At 50.5% G+C, this 19,533-nt stretch overlaps 2 protein-coding genes and 1 long non-coding RNA gene across 10 annotated transcripts in view; 1 reads left to right on the top strand and 2 right to left on the bottom strand.

Annotated features, from left to right (window-relative positions):
- Window positions 1-2,018: 2,018 nt before the first annotated feature.
- On the bottom strand, window positions 2,019-13,168 carry LOC117037606 (uncharacterized). The gene is made up of 4 exons (XR_004425561.1): window positions 12,857-13,168; window positions 11,596-11,739; window positions 7,759-7,820; window positions 2,019-2,296 (listed from the first exon to the last, which is right to left on the bottom strand). It is a non-coding gene; the product is annotated as an uncharacterized LOC117037606 (long non-coding RNA).
- Window positions 5,013-16,165, top strand: CHRNA2 (cholinergic receptor nicotinic alpha 2 subunit). Of its 2 annotated transcripts, XM_033133787.1 has the most exons (6): window positions 5,013-5,232; window positions 6,221-6,372; window positions 6,784-6,828; window positions 8,200-8,309; window positions 11,553-12,555; window positions 13,697-16,165. In XM_033133787.1, exons 1-6 carry the CDS (start codon window positions 5,160-5,162, stop codon window positions 13,820-13,822), a joined length of 1,509 nt encoding a protein of 502 aa, XP_032989678.1. In that variant the 5' UTR covers window positions 5,013-5,159; the 3' UTR covers window positions 13,823-16,165. The 2 variants fall into 2 exon arrangements, with proteins under 2 accessions (XP_032989678.1, XP_032989679.1); XM_033133788.1 differs by lacking the exons at window positions 5,013-5,232; window positions 6,221-6,372; window positions 6,784-6,828 and having other exon boundaries at window positions 8,199-8,309; window positions 11,558-12,555.
- Window positions 15,772-19,533, bottom strand: part of PTK2B (protein tyrosine kinase 2 beta) — a 108,985-nt gene continuing 105,223 nt past the window's right edge. For 4 of the 7 annotated variants that reach the window (XM_033133782.1, XM_033133780.1, XM_033133781.1 and 1 more), the window contains 3 exons: window positions 18,858-18,995; window positions 18,534-18,614; window positions 15,772-16,877 (listed from right to left, as the gene is read on the bottom strand). In XM_033133782.1, the coding sequence (XP_032989673.1) occupies window positions 16,662-16,877; window positions 18,534-18,614; window positions 18,858-18,995 (435 nt within the window). In that variant the 3' untranslated portion in view covers window positions 15,772-16,661. The remainder of the gene's footprint in view (window positions 16,878-18,533; window positions 18,615-18,857; window positions 18,996-19,533) is intronic. The other 3 variants (XM_033133784.1, XM_033133785.1, XM_033133783.1) reach the window with 2 other exon arrangements.

Genomic DNA, 19,533 nt, shown 5'->3' with positions numbered 1-19,533 from the left:
ACACACACACACACACACACACACACACACACACACACACACACAGAGATGTATTATATATATGTATACACATACATACACGAGTATATCAACATGAAGTAAATATGGTGAAATATTAATGTTTGTTCATTTGTTAATTATGGATAGTGGGTATTTGGGTATTTTATGATTTCTTTGTGTTTTAGGTCTTTTAATGTTCTCAGAAGATCATACCAGCAATCATATACACGTATGTAAATATATATACACCAGGGGTGCCAAAAATGTATACACATGACTTGTATTCATCTTTTTTTATCAGTAGATATTATTACAATTTTAATACAGTTGTTTCCTTTCTTAGAGTGTGTGTACATTTTTTTGGCACCCTCTGTATATATGTTACTATTTCACTTTTCTAAGCCTTTTGTTTATACTAACTCATTTACTCCTCATAACAAGCCTATGAAGTAGGAACCATCATTTACATCCTCTTTTTACATATGAGGAAACTGAGGCACAGATTGCTTAAGAGACCTGCCCCAAATCACACAGCTTTTAAGGAGCGATGTCTGGAGACTGCCCTTTGCTTTTTGACAAAATAAAGAGTGAGATAGCAAGTAGCTGAAATGGGAGGCAGAAGCCGAAGAGTATTGTCAGGATGGAGGATGAGCCTATTTATGGGCTGAAGGGAAGAAACAAACGGAAGGGGGTGGTAAAGATGTGAGAAAGCCTGGGGCCACTTAGTAGATGGGACACTATCCACATTGCAGAAGCCAAGCTCCTCCCAGGAGGAGGAACAGGACTCCTGGTTTGATACTAGAGGAAAAGAAGGCGGGAGGCTGGTTTATGGTTTGGAGGAGGATGACCTTGTTTCTCTGGGAAATTAAAGCCAAGGTCACTGGCAAGGAGGCTGAAGAGGTGGCAGGCAAGCTGCAGCCCAGCCAGGAGGCAGCAGGTGTGACCTGGTGTTCCCACAGGGGGGCTGGCTAAGGGAAGATGGGTGTTTCTCCAGGGGAGAAGGGGAAGGAGAGAACTGTAGCCTGGCTCTCCGAGAGGTGGCTTGGTCCTCCATCCTCTTTTACTCAAAACTATCCTGCTCTATCACTAGACAGATCCAGGACCCAGGAGATTCCCCACCTATGGGTGGGTCAGGGGGCCCAGGCAGTGATCCTGGAGCATGGGGTCCTTCAGAACAAAGAGCAGAACACCCTAGTAACTGGGCAGAGGGAAAGCAAATCTGATGTCTGTCCTCACTGGACATACACTGAAAAGTCACAGGCTCCTCCTCCTCCCCTCCAGAGGGTGTGTGTGTATGTGTGTGTGTGTGTGAGAGAGAGAGAGAAAGAGAGAGAGAGAGAGAGAGAGAGAGAGAGAGAGAGAGAGAGAGACAGAGAGAGCGAGAGCGAGAGAATGAGAGTGTGTGCTTGCCAAGTCAGCAGTCTCCCCTGTGGACCGCTTGCCTTTTACCTGAAGAAGCCTTTCTGTCGAGCGCTCCACGATGCCCTCCTCAGTAGCACCTGCATGAAGCTTCTCTGGCTGTCAGAGCTGGGAGCCCCATGCAAACTAACTTGTCTGCAGAATTGTCCAGCTCTCCTCAGGAAGGCAACCGGACTCTCAGAATCAGGTCTATCTCATTCGCCAAGGTGTGTCCTGCCCCAGCTTCAGTTTGACCGTGAAATGAAGTCACCCAGCTCTGCTCTGCATCTGCCTCTCTGTTTTGGGGGGACTTTTATCAGCTGAGCAGGACATCCAAGCCAGGTTGGTTCTCTGCATTCTTTAAATGGCCTGTCTTCTTCTGTGGCCACAGGTAAGAACGGTTTCCCCAAGGCTTGTGTTGGGGGCATTGTGGGTATGGGACATTGTGGGAGTGAGGTCAAAGGGATACCAGCAGATTAACAGCTTCGGGGGACTTATGAGGGGGGTATATCAGAATGCTGGCCTGCTCCTAGGAACATTTTAGTTTTCTGATTGTCACTGCTGGAGCTGTTCAGAGCTCAGTGACAGTCAACCCCTCCCAGTGGTGTGGATGGCTCAGTCTCAGGAGTTATCACTTTATTGTACTGAAGCTACTTCAATGCCTTTACTACAATTATTCCTTCTTTTATCATTTATTGACTCATTCAGTAAATACTCTATATCCTTTAATAGCGGCTAACAGACATCAATGGTATTCACTGACTTGGAAAGTAGCAAGTTCTTCATTGCTGGGGATTTTCTGAGGCCGGAATGTCTGGAGAGGATTTCTCTGTCAGCTGGTGTGGCAATCCAGACGAGTTTCCACCCAACCTTGAGATGTTAGACTTCTGTGATTGATCTATTTATTAAGCAGAGCAGAGATAAAAGCTATCAATATGCTCTCTCCCCTCTAAAGATCTTCAGTGAAATTATTTGGATAAAGAAACAATATCATTTCTTCTAATTAAGTGGCTTTCTTTGGGGTATGGGCAGTTGTGGGAGAGCTGGGACTCCCATGCTGGGAGGGTTGGGGGGTGGGTACTGAATGGCAGAGAGGGGCTGGGGGATCGAAGGAGGCTTTCTGGAGAAGGGGGTGCCTGTGAAAAGAACAGAATGTGGCCTGGTGGATGAGAAGTTGAAACCAGCTGCGACAGGAAAATGGACAAAGAAGTGAGACCAGATAACCTTGACTTCAGTGAGACCAGGATTTAAGAGATGAACGAGAGAGGCTGCAACGAGTTGGGGTGGGGGTGAGAGGTGGTCTAGACACCCATGTACATCCGCAGTGGTACAAGCCCGGCAGGGATGTTGGTGTCTGAGCCCTTGACATCTGCCATATTTTTGTGTAGGTCTCTCTGTGCCCTCCATTTACTCAGACCCACTTTACAAACAGGGCTGTCACCCCACAGCCACCCCTCCCCCAAGCCTGCCAATCTAGCCACTTAGAGGATCAAAGGGTCCTGGACTTTTAAAAAAAATATATCTTTCTAATGAGACTGTCAATTACCAGGAACAATTTCTCCTTTGGTTTCCAGTGACAAATTAATGACATTAGCATAATGGGCTAATTACAAGGGATGCGACTTGAGGCCTCTTTCGGGAATGTGTCCTCTAGAGTCCACTGAATCTCATTTGCACATTTTCCCAGAGGGTCCTGGCTGCCTTTTTCATGGGCACAATCCAATTTGCTCCCTGCCCTCATCCTCAGAGGTGGGCAAGGCAGAGAGCGGGCTATCCTTATTGTACAGATAAGACAAAATCCCAGCAGGGTTCCTTGCCCTGCCCCAGGCTACTCAGTGAGTGGTGAAGCCAGGACTCAAGGCCACATTTACAAACTTCTCTCCTGCGAAGGAGGGCAGCAGGAGGCGGTGGTGTGACTGGGTTGAGGGGAGGCAGAGCTACTCCAACAGTCGGGACAGAGTGGCCTGGGCGGATGAGAATGATCCAGATTGAAGAGGTTTCCTGACTCCCCACATGTACTTGTGGTTACATTGTTAAAGCACTTTTAGCCATATTCTTTTTTTCTTTTTAAATTGTGGTAAAATATACGTAACGTGAGATTTCTCTTTAGTGACATTTAGTATATTCACAGCGTTGTGCAAGCATCATCCCTAACTATCATCCTTATCATCATCCCGTTCCGGAACATTCTCAGCTTCCCCAAAGGGAACCTCTTGCCCATTATTTGTACTGAGAGTCAGTGTTGTATCCCGGGGACCTGGCTGGAATCTAACACACAGTCAGCATTTCATTCAAACAACAGGTGCGTGAACATAAGACAGCCCCATTCTCCCAATAAATAAAGTTATTTTACTTCAAAAAAAAAAACACACTAACTTGAATATGTAAACTTTTTGGAGTAATAATTAATATACAGAGGGTTCTGAGGATTCTGAACCTCAGAACCCAAAAAATGTATACACATTTTAAGAAAGGAAAAAACTGTATTAAAATTGTAATACTCAATATATACCGATAACAAAAGATGAATACAAGTCATATGTATACATTTTTTTGGCACCCCCAGTATTCTCTAGTGACACACATTTTAAATCACATACTATGTACAGCAATACATTAACTTAAAAATACAGCTTTCCCCCCACTCTTCCTGCTTTGAAACATTCTCACACTTCACTCACACCTGTGGCATGAGTGTCCTTCTCATACTAGAGTCATGTTTTGAATCAGCCATCTGTACGAGTGTTCTGGTTTATATCATTATCCCTATCGGCTAAAGAGTGTTGGCTATTTCTTATTAATCCACAAGGTGTTTGTTTATTTTTTGACAGCTTTTTCTGAGATATAATTCACAAAATTCACCCTTTTAGAATGTACAATTTGGTAAATTTAGTATATTCACAGAGTTGTGCAACCATCACCACTACGTAATTGGAGAATATTTTCATCACACCAAAAAGAAACCTGTACAGCCTCTCCCTCTAACCTGCAGCCTCTCCCTCTTCTCTGTCCTCCCCAACCATCACTAATCTGTTTTCTGTCTCCCTAGATTTACCTATTCTGGATATTTCATATACATGGAATCATATACTATATAGTATTTTCGTGCCTGGAGTCTTTCACTTAGCATATTTTCAAGCTTTATCCTGGCTGTAGGATGTGTCAGCACTTCATTCCTTTTTTATGGCTGCATAGTATTCCATTGCACGGATGCATCATATTTGTTTTGTCCATTCATCAGCTTTGGCATTTGGGTGCTTCCACCTTTTGGTTATGATAAATAGCACCCAAATTCTTCCATTGACCACACTTTGCGGTATGATTATCCCCATTTCATACATGTGAAAACGAGGACAGAGCAATGGGGACATTGGTCTCGTCTTGTGCCGTCCTCTGTCCAGTAGGCCAAGGCTTATCTTAGGGCAGAGTAGCTGCTTGACCCTGAGAAATGAAAGATGCTGGTTCCTCAAGCCTGGGAGAGCCCAAGAGCCGTCTCCTCCTGGGAGGCCTGGTTGCTTGCTTTTCTCATCTCTGTGGAGTGTGAGGAGCAAAGGCACACCTGTGTCAAGGATGCATGACCCTAAGACCCTTTCCTGGGCTTGCTCAGATTCGGCAGTGAGAGGGAGCCGCATGGAAGCCAACAGGAGCTTGGCCGTGCCAGCAACTTGAGCCCATACTGGGGAGGCGGGTTCAACCCACAGCAAAGCCCGGGTCTGCTGTTCTTCTGACGTCCAGGGACATCCCGACTCCTGTCTGAAGCCATGGGCCCCTCCCACCCTGCACTCACACCCATGACAAAGCTCGGCCTGTGGTGGCTCCTTCTGATCCCAGCAGGTGAGTGGCTCTCATCACTAGGACATCGTGTCTCCCCTGCAAACTCACGCTGCATGGAGGACACTCCTGCAGGTGGGCTCATGGCAACTGCCAAAGCTGCAGGGGACTTCGAGTAGCTCATTTCATAGCTAGAAGGTGGTGGGGCACTCACAGCTCTGACATTGGCAGCTGGGTCACCTTGAACCAAAGCCAATCATGCTGTGAACCTCCCGGGGCTATCGTGAGGACTATAGGACATGAGAGTTTGTGACTAGCACCTGGGATACAGCAGGCACTCAATACCTGGCAACTGCTGCTTTGGATGTGCGTGCCCGAATTTTAGAATGGTAGTCTCCACTTGCTCAGGCATCAGAACCCTAAGAGCTGAAGCTGTTTGCAGGACACGGAGAAAACAGACATGAGGGACTCCATGGGACAATTTCAGGACAATTTTGCCTAGCTAATAAGAAGGAGCAAATGCCAGTGGTTTAAGGAAAAATGGGAGAGATGCCCAAAGTGGCAGAAGATTTCATGGTTATCATAGGGGTTCATTGACAAGTGGATGGGAACGGAAGGCTCACTGTAAAAGGTGAAAACCCTTCTCCTTGCGGCTCACCCCACACAGACCAGACATCTCCCCCATACTGCTGCCCCCCGAGGCTGCTCAGTTGAAGGCTGAATCTCATCTGACTTCTTCCCAATTCCTCTGCCTCAGCACCCTTCCCCTTATGTCCAAGCACTTATTTCCAAGTCTTCTTACTGCATAATCACAGGGCAACTGACATTTCTTGAGCTCCAACTATGTACTGGTTGCTTGGTTAAGCTCTAGCAGGCATTATTATATTTAATCCTCAACAGTGTTGTGACATACGTTCTGAATAGCGTCCCCACTTTGTAGACGAGGAAACGGAGGCTCAGTGAGATTGAGTGGCTCTGATTTGATGGGAGAGGGAGCCAGGCGCCCACCTTCATGAACTCGGAGACCCCACTTTTCCCTCCTGTCCCACAGCGTCAGCGCAGCGAGTTCCCCACACCCAAGCCGAGGACCGCCTCTTCAAACACCTCTTTCGGGGCTACAACCGCTGGGCACGGCCAGTGCCCAACACCTCCGACGTGGTCAATGTGCGCTTCGGGCTGTCCATCGCCCAGCTCATCGATGTGGTACGCCTGTCCCTCAGCGCCCAGATCCTGGGCCCCTTTCCAGGGGCCTCCCTCCCCTCTAGTCCTTCCTTCTCCAGCCCCCCAGCCCACCTCAACCAGAGCTTCCCTTCCTGCCCCAGCCCCAACCCTGAAGAGCCTCCTGAAGGGCACTGATTGGCAGCAGTGGGTTTTTTAGGTGCTTTGTTTGTTCCACTGGACACAAGCCCAGAGGACCCAAGGGGCCTGCACCACCCTGAGTAAGATGAGCAGAGTCAGGACGGGGTCGTGGGTGGGCTGGGATTGCAGTATCATAAAAGAGGTTCTTCCGGTGAGTGGGGGGCCTGAATCAAGCCATCCCATGCCACCCTGTCTTCTGGGGTTGATCTGTCGCTCTAACTGCCCTTACTTTCTCTCCCGCTGCCTCCTGACCAGGATGAGAAGAACCAAATGATGACCACCAATGTCTGGCTAAAGCAGGTGAGGGACCCTCCCCCAGCAGAGGCAGGAGTTGGGCCAAGGCTTTCTCTTTCATGTGTCTGCTTCCAGGAGCCACTCCAGTTTCCCTTCACCCCTTCCTGGATCCTTACCCAGGTCGATGCATTTGTATTAACGTTACACTACTATTCCTAGAGGGGAAAAGGCATCGCGTATGGGGGTCTATCAAGGGTACAACACTGCACTATATTAGTGCAAACGCACAAAAGGAAAATGGACCCTGGATCGAGGACAGGCTTGGAGTTAGGGAGACAAGGGTTCAAGGCCCAGTGCTTCCACTTACCAGCAGTACGCCCTCTGCCTCGCTTTCTTCGCCCTAACGTGTAGGATTGTTGTGAAGATTAGAAGGAATGATCTAAAGAGCCCCTGACAAAGTTAACTTTATAAATAGTAGTGATTATTATTTTAATTATTATAAGCCCCTGTGAGGCAAAGGACAGGCTTGTGTGTCAACACCAGTCATTATCTGTTGGGGATACTTGTTCCTTTTAGGTCTAGAAGGCACATGGAAACCCCTCCCAGAAAGAAGACCATACAACTTTGGAGTTTTTTCCATTGCTTGGATACTCATTTACTGAGCATCTGCCAGGGGCCTGGTGCTAGCCAAGCAGAGGGAAACAGATTGTTGTCCCTGGCTTCCCGAACCTTACAGAGACATTCAATAAATGAATAAATATGTAAATCCACAGGTAATCACCCCTTGTGATAATGCCATTGAGGAAAACTTCAGAGAGTGAAGAATACTAACCTGGTTTGGGGGAGAAAACAGATACCCTTGGACCTGCCTGTGGAAGGGTTGCTGGGACCCCTAGGGGGCGCTTTGGAGCACAGTTTGAAAGTCACTGGTTGACTCCCCTTTCTCGGCTGTATGATCCGGCAGAAGTTTACCTGTCTGGTCCTCAGTTTCCTTACCTGTTAAATGAGGAAATACTTCACTGGGCATTCACTGTCCGGCTCTGCTGTTGAGGTTCTTCCTAGACAGGGTGTAAAAAAAACTTTGTAAAATGTGATGCACTAAAAAATGTTACTTCTAATGAGTGAGATGGCCTGCCGGTGTTGTCCAGCTGGGGAGTGGCAGCATGAGGAGTAGAGGCGGGACCAGTGTGCCGGGTGACCTGTCCACTAGGTGTGTCGAGGACTTTGAGTAGTGAAACTGGGACAAAGCAAAGGGTCGGCCATAGAGCAGACTCCTGAGTCCCAGCTCTGAGCCCTTTCTACTCCGTGGGGCTGGAGGAGGAGCTCTGGGGTGCTCCTGAATCCAGTTACGGGGGCATCCCCAGGCTGCCCTACATTGTTCTGAGGCCCCCCTCCCAGGGCAGCATCTGGTGACCTAACACCCCTCCCCATGCACAGGAGTGGAACGACTACAAGCTGCGCTGGAACCCGGCTGATTTCGGCAACATCACATCCCTCCGGGTTCCTTCAGAGATGATCTGGATCCCCGACATAGTACTCTACAACAAGTAGGAAGCCACTGGGGTCCTGGGAGGGTCCCTGGGAGGGGTGGCTGGGTTGGACTTGGGAGGTGCGCCCCCTTGTGTCTCAGCTTTGTGGCCTCTTTCTCAACTCTAGCTTTGCTAATAATACTAACCCCCTTCCTGATCTTTTCCCTTGATTCTTCTATTTCTTTCTTTTTGTTCTCTCACTCATACACCCAAATTTACAGAGTATCTACTATGCATTAGTGCCTGGCGCTGTGCTAGTGGAACACAGATTTGTCAACACAGTATTATTTGAAAAACGTGGTTGGTACAGGCTGTGAAAACAATGCCTAAGGTTTGGAGTTTTGCAGGATGGCAGTGTTTCCTGAACAAGCAAGCAGCATAGGAGTTACATGGTTGAAGGGAGCAAGCTCACTTGCTATGGGTTTTTAAAAAAATTCATATTACTCATAGTTGCCTTATATTCAAGACCAAAAAGGACCAGTCTTTGAGCATAATGACTAGAAGCCAATAAAAGGCAGGGGAGTCTAAAGAGAGCCCCAGGGGGGTGGGAGGGTGGGGGAGAGGACTTTTTTTTATAGAAGAAATCGAGATCTATAATTTCATTTATGGTGTTTGGTAGCAAGTAATTATTCATTTAGAAGTCAAGAACTTAAAATTAAATGATATTTGGCATTATGTTCATAAAAAATGTTTTATAAAGTGGGGCTCTAAGGAATTCCTGGAGATATGAACAGATATGAAAAATGGTCCTGTGGTCAAACAATTTTGGATAACAGGGCATGTTGTTGACCCTTTGGAAAATGTCAGGACACAATAGTATTCAAAGGTTGTTAGAAGTTATGTAGCCAAGAAACCCATTCAGCCCAGCATTTCTCAGTTCATTTGACCCAAATTTGGAAAAGCTATTTTTAAACAATAAAGAGGAAAAGATCTACATCTGGAATTTTGGGGCCTCCAGCTGGGAGGTCGAAGAAGGGCAACAATGATACCCTTTCCTCAGAGCCGTGTCTGTAAACACACAGCCAGCACACGTTACCTGGAAGGTGTAACACTGCAGGCACCTAGTGTTTACTATTCCATGGGACTCACTGAGGACACCCCATATCTCTGTGCCCTGGGGGGTGGCGGGCAGGAGGCAGCATCTAGGATCTTTCTAGGTAGTTTGTGCTTCCGGTGCATCTGGCAGAAACTGGGAGCAAATATGACCTGAATTTTAGGATTGCCATTAAGGCTTCAACCAGTGGTATTTGAATATAACAGGAAATTCTTATGTTAGGACAATACTCCAAACTAAATTCTTACATTTAAAGAGGGGTCTCCTCCACCGAAACACTGCACTCCAGGTTAACGGGAAGATCAAAGAAACTACACCTTTCCTTTCTCAAAAAGGGGCGCATGTTGCCATCTAGTGGTGATGATGTGTGATGACAAAAATGCCTTAAAATTTTTTTTAAAACCTTTGCCCTGATCAATTTGTCACTGTCTTTCAAAGTTCTTGTTTCAAACCCGCCTATATCTCTAGCCTGGAACCACTTCATGGGAAAGAAGTCTCTTTTTCTGTGTACACTTCTGGTTCCTCGGCATTTAGGATTGACCTTAGGAATTGGGGAACGATGGCTCCTTAAAGACTAGGGCACTGGACTCACTGCACCACATCCTAAGGGGAGTCAGGGGTTCAGGCTCCCAGGAAGCCCCTGCCTGGGAAGTCACTGCTATTCCACTGTCCCCAGGGCCCTTGTAGGGGGTTAGATGCCTAGTCCCATGACGCTGCCAGCCTCATCTCCCATCGCCTCCTCAGCCTGGCTCCTCATGCCCTGCCCCTCTGTTCCTTGTTCCAGAGGATTCTCTTCCGGTACCCTCTGCACCCATCTCTCTGTCAAACACTAACGTCAGTACAAGCCTTGCTTGAATGGCCACTTTCGTGGTGATCCTGCTCACTCCAGCCAGAAGGAAGACCCTTCCCAGAGTTCTTGGGGAGCACATGGACAGCCCACATAACGCTGTTGCCAAACTGCCTCCCTTGTGTAGTAGGTGTTTGGGGCAGCGTCTCATTTCCTTCTGGTTCCTTAAGGGCAGGCTGAGTGTCACATTGCGTCCCTGGTCCCTCCATTGCTCCCTAGTAGGCCCTAGTGGATAAGGCTGGCTCAGAAGTGCATGGTAAATGGGTGGCATCAAGGAGGTAGCTTCCTTCACCAGCAAAGATTATTAGGTCTCTTTTGACCAAAGAACTAAAGATCCCAGGTGGAAAAAACATGACACCCAGCAGAGGGCCTTACTACACTCTCTGCTGGCGGGAGAAAATATACTCATAAATAATCACTCTAAAATATTAAATGAACACAAACAGACAACCAAACTACATATTCCCCATGATCACAAATGTGTAAAATGTTATACATATGATCTATAAGACAATCAACTATAAATGACATATGAGGTCAGACAATTAAGTTTGCAAACCCATCCTAGAAAAAGTGCTACATACCTCATTGCTAAATATCACTATGGTCACCTTCAAAGTACTCCCCTTGGGAAGCTATGCACTGACGCCAGCACCTAGTTTACCCTTCAAAGCAATTTTGGAACTCTTTTTCTGGAATGGCCATCAGAGCTGTTGTCCTATTACCCTTGATGTCCTGGATGTCATCAAAATGTTTTCCTTTCAATATTTCCTTTATCTTTGGGTAAAGAAAGAAGTCACTGGGGGCCAGATCAGGTGAGTAGGGAGGATATTCCAATACAGCTATTTGTTTACTGGCTAAAAACTTCCTCACAGACAGCACCATGTGAGCTGGTGCATTGTCGTGATGCAAGATGAATTGTTGACAAAAAGTTCAGGTTATCTAAGTTTTGCATGCAGCCTTTTCAGCACTTCCAAATAGTAAACTTGGTTAACTATCCATTTGTTACAAATTCATAATGAATAATCCTCTGATATCAAAAACGGTTAGCAACATCATTGCAACAAGTTCGCGATCTTAATTGTCAGACCCCGTGTATAACATCAGAATGTTAACAGTGGCTGCTTTTTAAATTCTCGGTACTTATATTCTTCAAAATTCCTACTTTTGGGGTTTGAAAAGACAACTAAGGTAGGTGTAAATGTCAGGGTCCTGGGGGAGTCTCACACACTGGCATACACCCCTACAACTTGGCCAGGTCTGGCTATGTTACTGGGGCCCCCCAGCTGCCAGTTATCTGGAGCTGCCTGGTGTGGGTGGGAGGGTGTGCCAGGCCACCCGACTTCTCTCCTCTCCCCAGTGCAGATGGGGACTTCGCAGTGACCCACATGACCAAGGCCCACCTCTTCTCCACGGGCACCGTGCACTGGGTGCCCCCCGCCATCTACAAGAGCTCCTGCAGCATCGATGTCACCTTCTTCCCCTTCGACCAGCAGAACTGCAAGATGAAGTTTGGCTCCTGGTCGTACGACAAGGCGAAGATCGACCTGGAGCAGATGGAGCAGACAGTGGACCTGAAGGACTACTGGGAGAGTGGCGAGTGGGCCATCATCAACGCCACGGGCACCTACAACACCAAGAAGTACGACTGCTGCGCCGAGATCTACCCCGATGTCACCTACTACTTTGTCATCCGGCGCCTGCCTCTCTTCTACACCATCAACCTCATCATCCCCTGTCTGCTCATCTCCTGCCTGACCGTGCTCGTCTTCTACCTGCCCTCTGACTGCGGGGAGAAAATCACCCTGTGCATCTCTGTGCTGCTCTCGCTCACCGTCTTCCTTCTGCTCATCACTGAGATCATCCCCTCGACATCCCTGGTCATCCCGCTCATCGGCGAGTACCTGCTCTTTACCATGATCTTCGTCACGCTGTCCATCGTCATCACAGTCTTTGTGCTCAATGTCCACCACCGCTCCCCTAGCACCCACAATATGCCCCGCTGGGTGAGGGTGGCCTTTCTGGGCTGTGTGCCCCGATGGCTTCTGATGAACCGGCCCCCACCCCCCTTGGAGCTTCATGAGCCCCCAGATGTGAAGCTCAGCCCCTCCTATCACTGGCTGGAGACCAACGTGGATGCAGAGAAGAGGGAGGAAGACGTGGAGGAGGAAGACAGATGGGCATCATGTTCCTCCGTGGGTGTCCTCCACGGCCATGGTGGTCTGCGCCAAGGGGCCGCGGGTCCCCAGGCAGATGCCCAGCTGCAGAAGTGTGGGTTCCTGCTGTCCCCTCACATGCAGAAGGCACTGGAAGGTGTACACTACATTGCTGATCACCTGCGGTCTGAGGATGCTGACTGTTCGGTGAGTTGGGCTGGGCTCCTTCCCTGGGTGACTCTACCAGCCTAGTGTGGACCCATCCTACCCCAGAGGGTTAAGTTGAGCCACGCCACTCTCCTTCGTGAAGACCCATCTCCCTCAGTCATGGCCCTGGGAGCCTGGAAGAAATAGTGATGGAGAATGTCTAGCTGCAGTTCTTAAGACATGAATTGGCAGGTGGTGGAATAGCATCAGGAGTGTCCCAGCTTAGCCTAACTGGGAGAAAGCAGCACAGAGAGGGAGGGATCTCAAATATGGGACTTCCCAGGCCATTTCTCACCATTACCTGATAGGTGGCGGGGGAGGGGCAGAGAGAGGCCGAGGGAGCGTCATCAGGAGAGGTACCAGCCTATCTTCTTTGTCCTGATGGTCTCCCCCTCCTTCTCCTTGTTTGTGGGCCCCGGCCTTTTGGAAACTTCACTGTTCACTCACAAACTCTGAGGAAGCTTGGTTGTAACACGTGGGCTCCCCTCCTTGGCCTCTGCCATGCCCGGCATTAGTCGGCCACTGCCCAAGATCACAGAATTCTTCTTAACAACCTAGGGAAGGATGAAAGGCCGGGAGGTTATTACTGGGTGGCCTTGTTTGAGTAGATAAGACACATTAATCATTGTCTAACCGGGAGCAGCTGGAAGTCCAGACCTGCTTATCTGAGCTGTGAGTCCAAATTCCACGAAGTTCTCCCCCCAGCCTTCTCTGAGCTGCACCTACCCTCACCTACGTCCGCTTCTCCATCTCCTGCAGTGGGTGGGTGAGTGAGTGGGGAGGCGACACGGGGCGGCAAAATCTTCACCATTTTCTAACTGCCGGGGGTTGCATTTAAACCACTGTAGGCTCCTCGGCGGCTGTGTCCCTCCAGCCCCCCTTACCTGGAACTTCAGAGTCTATGGAAAGGCTCTCTGTGCTGGGTCAGGGGTGGGTTAGGGTGAAAATCACTAAAGAGAGCGTTGTTTCCGTCTTGAGACAACCCTGTGTGTCCCCCCGACCGCCGCTGCCCCCAGCTTCCCAATGTCTCAGCGAGGCTGCCACTGCCCCTGTGCCATCCTTACAGGGGCGGGCATGGGCTGGACACTTCCCCTTCCCCAAGGCCTGGCCTCTGTCACTGTGAGCCCACTTCCACCTGCAGGTACAGGAAGACTGGAAGTACGTGGCCATGGTCATTGACAGGATCTTCCTCTGGCTGTTTATCCTCGTCTGTGTCCTGGGGACCGTGGGACTCTTTCTTCCTCCGTTTCTGGCTGGAATGATCTGATTTCACGTCCCTCGCTTTGGCTCGAAGGTGGCACTGCTGACCATGTTTGCTGCTGCCTCTAGAGTCTGCCTTTGGGGTCAACACCATGTGACTGCAGGTGCCTCTCCAGAGTCCTGACACTGTCCCAGTCGTTGAAGACTTTCTTGCACAAATTCACTTGACACCATTGTGCTATGTGCAGAGAATCTGCTGTGCACAGAGCCCTGTTTGGGATGCTGAGGAGCTCGGAAAAGAACTTACTCTGCAGGTTATGGTACAATGGTGACAACACGAAGCCGTGTAAGATTCTCCTGAAGGAGTGACCCAACACTGACTGACAGAAGGGCCAAGCAAGGGGAGCAGATGGCGGGGGTGGGGCCGGGTGAGAAGGAACAGAGGGACCTCGAAGGTGGGTTGCGTGGAGAAGAAGGAAGAGGGCGCTGCAGTAGGTGGAAGGACTGTGAGTAGTTTTGGATTCAGGAATGAGCCTGAGGTGTCAGAACAGCCAGGCTGAGGTGGGGCTGCAGTGTGGGGAGCAGTGGGAGGAGGTTGGTGAGACAGCTTGGGGTGTCTTTGAACCAGGTAGAGAACGAAGTTCAGAGCCTGAGTCCATAGGTATTAACAGCAGAGTGGTAAAGGTTTTCCAGAGGGGAGGAAGGGTGAGACAGGCTGCCAGGCTGCAGGTGGGGTGGAGGTGCTGGGTGGAGGCAAAGGAGGGTGCATGGTAGCTGGACCACCCCCCCACCTGGAAGCTCTTGTGCGCTCCCCCCCCCCACCTTCCCTCCTGCAAACTGGCTCAGCACCAGCTGGCCCCCAGAGGTTTGGCCACGCTGAAAGCCCCTGTGCCCAGGGCACCACCTGTCCTTAAACACACATGGACAAACCCCAAGGCCATCCAGAGCCATTGTCGATCCAGCTCCAGCTTGCAGTTTGCTCCCTCCCCAGGGTGAGTGGTAGTCGGCACTCAACAGTTCTGAGTGACTGAAGGGAGTGAGTGGATTGCTTTGCACCTCAGACTGCTGTGGAAATGCAAACATGGCAGGACCAGGACTGCTTCCCTCTCCAGCCTGCCCTCCCTCTCCTTCCCAAAGCCCCATGATGCGTCTGACCCACCCTGAACCATACTGTGCAATCTATTCTCCCACCTTGGATCCAGCAACCCACAGCCCTCAGCAGCAGCCGGAGCCTAGAGGAGCTGTGGCCCCCATGGGATCCGGCCTCGCCCCTGCCCCATCCAGCCCCAGAGGGCAGAACCCCAGCAGCTAACAAATGCAGGCACTAGATTCTCCAGACAGTGTGGGGACCTGGAACAGGAATCCAAGTAGGACAAGCTTCCAGTTTCCCTTCAGCCTTTGGAGTCCCCTCCTTCCAAACCCCCACTTGCCTCTCCCTGGCACCCTAGGGGAAACCCATGGCACCCCAGCCTAGGCCTCTGCTCCTCAGTTCTCTCTCAAGACCCCTCACTCAGTGACTCATTCTGGTTTCCAGCCCCTCCTTGGTCCTGTGCCCATAGCACACCCAATCTCCTTCCTCCCTCCTGGGTCCCTAGCCTGGATCTCCTGGTGTGATGATGTTCCTTCATATTAGTCTGTCTCCCATCCATCTTGCATGTGCGTAAAGAAATCAAATAAAACCAAAGCTGCTGTTCCTTGAACTGTGGGACCTCTCCTCAGCATCCCCAGGACCACCCAAGCCTCCCCCAGAAACCTGGGGGTTTGGATGCCATCTAGGAGAGTGCCCCTCCACTGACATTCCTCATGGCCATGTAGGGGGCTGCCCTGGGTCCCGTTCGGTCAGGCAACTGGGCTGGGGCACATACCTGACCCCACTGCCCAGGCGTCCCCAGACACCCCTGGGTTCAGCCCCGCATCAGCCCTGGATCTATGCCCAACTGAGTACAGTCAATTTCTTCCAGGGCTGTGGCTTGAGGTCAAAACGCCCCCATAAACAGCAAAAAAGCAATCAAACCACAAAGCAAATGGTACAATTTTAATTCATCCACAAGTCAATTAGAAAGAACGTAAAGAGTATTCTGCACAAACACTAGAGAGGAGGAGGGAGGGAGCTGATGAGAAAGAGGAGAAAAAAGGAGGAGGAGGAAGAAAAGGAGGAAGAAAGAAGGAGGGTGCGAAATAAGGAAAGAAAGAGAAAAGTGGGCACAAGAATGAGAGCGGATTGTGGTCCAAGTCTTGTTTGGCCCTGTCTCCCCTTCTCCTTGACACTTGCCGTGTTGACAACACAGCGTCCTGTGCCCAGATTCCGAATAACTTGTTGCTGGACTGTGTTCCAGGTCCCCCCTCAGGGGGACACATGGCTATCAGTCCATACCAAACTCACATTAAATAAATTCCACTATACACTGTACAAAAAGGCCAGGTCCATTCCTCATCTCACCAGTTGCCTTCTGCCAAAAGAAAGACCCTCCTTACCCCTCTGCATCAGGGGACCTCCGTGGGCAGAAGAGGAAGGAGAAGGAATAGTTTCATTCCCAAATGGCCTGCTATGTCCATGCATAACGCCATCATGGTCTCTACGGGCATAAGTGTGACCCCCAACGGGCCAGGCAGGTGTGAGGAGGGCATGGCTGGCAGCAGCAGCGACCCCAGTGCTCCCTCTGAGCCCTCTTTGTCACCCCCTGGTGTCTACAGCCCTGAGTCCCCTCTGTCCAGCTGCAGCCTGAGCCGCACATTCTAGGGGTCGGGGTGGGGAAAGGGGGTCGTGCAAAGTGGCAAGGGAAGGACTCCCCTCGGCCTTCCCCCTGAGAAGACCCACGTGTCCGAAGGCAAGGCAGGGGCCGGGGATAGGGGAGGTACATGACAGGTGGGGGTGGAAGACGCAGGCAGGTGGCACCCACCCTCTGTCACTCTGCAGGTGGGTGGGCCAGGTTGGCCTGAACCTTGGCCTGATCTACAGCATCGAGCAGGTTCTTGGCGTCCACGGCCAGAGTGTGCGAGGCTGTGAGCATCTGCCGCTTGCACTCCTCACTCAGGGAGGTCACGGCATTTTGCTGGGCCAGTCGCATCTTATTGATGAGCTCCGCGAGGTCCTTGTTGAGCAGTTTCTGGGTCCCTTCAATCTGTAGGAAGAGTGAAGTAGCAGAGGCTGAGAGGGTGTGGAAGCCACACAAGTGTCCACGTTGGCATTGGCCAAGGCAGTCAGAAGTTCTCGGGGGGCAAGTCAGACCCAGGCCAGGGCTGAGTCCCAGGCTCCATGAGAGCTGGAGTCAGGTCATCAAGGACAGACACTGCAGACCTCAGTCCACCCCACGCCAGCCCAGTCTGATCCGGCCCCACAGGCTCTCTTGTGCTCGCCCAACATTGGAGTGGAAGGTCAGGGGTCAAGTGCATTTATTCATTTGTTAGCTGTCTGCTATCAGTCAAGAGCTCAAGGGCTGTCGTTTGAGCTGTAGGGTTTTGTTTACCGCCATATGCCCAGTGCCTAGCAGATTACTGAGCACATACTCCGAACTCGAGCTATTTATCAGGTGAAATGAATGATTGGGCCACCATGCTCTGCGGTCTCCCAGGATAGCCCGGCCTCGGGCTCCTCTGTGGGCTACTGCTGCCACCCAGAAGGAGGCTGGAAAATGCCCAGCTCCCCCTCCCCCTACTGTCTATCTTGAACAGTCATACATGGTGGGCACAGTGGTGGGATGCCGTGGTCACCTGTGCCACATGGCTGACCATCGGGAGATGCTGCATCAGACCACAGTCTGGCAGGCGCTGTAGGGTTCTGTGGAGTTCTACGGGTGGTTTCTAGACAGACAACCAACAACTGTGCAAGGCACTGTATCAGTTTCCTATGGCTGCGGTGACAAAGTACTGTAGTGGCTTCCAACAACATGGACTTATTCTCTTAGAGTTCTGGAGGTCAAAATTCTGGAACGGGTCCTACTGGGCTAAAGTCAAGGTTGACAGCTGGGCTGCATTCCATCTACAGACTCTCGGGGAGAATCTCTTTCCTGTCTTTTCCAGCTTCTAAAGGCTGCTGCCTTCCTCGGCTTGTGGATCCTTCCAGCCTGAATTTGAAATATTCCCACATCTGCATCTGTCATCACATCTTCTCTGACCCTTACAAGACCTCTGTTTCTGCCTCCCTCTTATAATGACCCTTGGGACTACATTGGGACCGCGTGGATAATCCAGCAGAATCTCCCCATCTCAAGATCCCTAATTTAATCACATCTGCAAAGACCCTTTTGCCATGTGTGGTGACCCAATCACAGGTTCTGGGAAGTTAGGACGAGGACATCTTTGAGGAGCCATTTTTCTGCCCAGCACAGACACCCTTCTCAATATAAAGCACCCAGATTCCTGGTTTGGTTTTTGGTGATTGTTTCTCAATTAAATAAAGAAAATTAGATGACACGGTCAATTAAAGAAACCTTCACGGCTATTTCGATAACACATTCACGTTCGTATGGAGGGTGATTAGATAAAGGATCACAGGAGGGGCAAAAGCGAAGGTATGTCCTCCTTTGCATATCTTCACACATTAAGAAGTCACTGCAACTGACACCTAAACTAGGAGTTTTGTCCTAGGAAGCTGGCCCTGTCCACTGGTGCCAATTCAGCCCCTGTGCGGTACCTATTCATGTGAGCTGTGCAGAGCCACCTGCTGGAGACTCAGCTCATAGAAATGCATTGCCCAGGTGGCCCTCCTGAGCCTCCTGTGTGAAACAGGTGGGGCAGGTGGAGGAGAAGGGGAGAAGTGACAGCCAGAGGACACTCACCTCTGTCCGTGAAGACGATGGCAAGGAGGGTAGGAGATTGTCCACACTCCCGATGAGCTTCCGCAGGGTCAGGCCCACGTTCTGGGGGGAAAAGGGGCAGGGTGATGTCACCTCTTGCTTTTTGAGAAAGCCATGTTCCCTTGGCAAGAGACTGGCCGGGGCTGTACCCGCCTTCTGAGGCTACCTCGGACTAAATTCCCTTAGACAGCCTTGCTCTATGGGGGTCTTCCTGGGAAAGGCACCTGCTGGGCAGACCAGGAAGCTCAGTCCCTCCCTCTTCCTTCCAGGGCTAGGATGCGCAGCCTCCACCTGTCCGGTGCTTACCTTCACCACCGTCACGTAGGCCTCAGGAGGCAGCTGACAGAGCTCGTTTTTGAGGTGGAGCACCGCCCGCACCAGCTCCATGACGTTGTGGTACACCAGGTCATCAGTCCGATCCAGGTTGGCTGTGGGCTGGATGGACTGGGGGTAGGCATCTCCAGTCAGCGGGGTGACACCCTTCTTTTCTGGTCGGGCCCTACCAGTGCCAACCCAACCACCAGCCCCATTGGAAAAGACTCTTCTCCAAAATAACAGTGCCCTGTCCTCAGGGTGCATCCCTCCCGTCTGATTCCAGGGCCGTGGTGCTCACATTAGACTCTGCCAGGGAGCCGTAAAGGATCCCGGTGGCCAGCTTCACACCAGACCAACCGAACCATCACCTGGGCATGGGGGCAGGTGGTTTTCAAAGTTCCTCAGATTATTCTAACGGCAGCAAGGCTGAGAGCCTCTGTTTCAGAGTGAGGAATACCAGCACCCGTCCCAGGCAATTATAAGAAGTGTGGGTGCTGGAAGCCAAGGAGCAGGCTCGAGAGAGGAAGGGGGCCCCCACCTCCTGCTCCTAGAGCAGGACCAGTGAGCTTTCCTCTAGGTTGGGGAGTGGGCACAGGAGAGAAGAGACAGGTCTTCCGCCTGATTTTTCATGGATTAGCTGTGTAGCCTTAGACAAGGCATTTCCCCT

This window comes from Rhinolophus ferrumequinum, chromosome 18, assembly GCF_004115265.2.
Source record: "Rhinolophus ferrumequinum isolate MPI-CBG mRhiFer1 chromosome 18, mRhiFer1_v1.p, whole genome shotgun sequence".
Lineage (NCBI taxonomy): Eukaryota > Metazoa > Chordata > Mammalia > Chiroptera > Rhinolophidae > Rhinolophus > Rhinolophus ferrumequinum.
This window is presented reverse-complemented; position numbering and strand designations above follow the sequence as displayed.

Bases quoted from the DNA above. Each gene is read 5' to 3' on its own strand.
- CHRNA2 (XM_033133787.1), top strand. From the start codon at position 5,160: ATGGGCCCCTCCCACCCTGCACTCACACCCATGACAAAGCTCGGCCTG. The intron at 6,829-8,199 runs GTGAGGGACCCT...CCCCATGCACAG, and splicing joins CCAATGTCTGGCTAAAGCAG to GAGTGGAACGACTACAAGCT. The intron at 8,310-11,552 runs GTAGGAAGCCAC...TCCTCTCCCCAG, and splicing joins GACATAGTACTCTACAACAA to TGCAGATGGGGACTTCGCAG.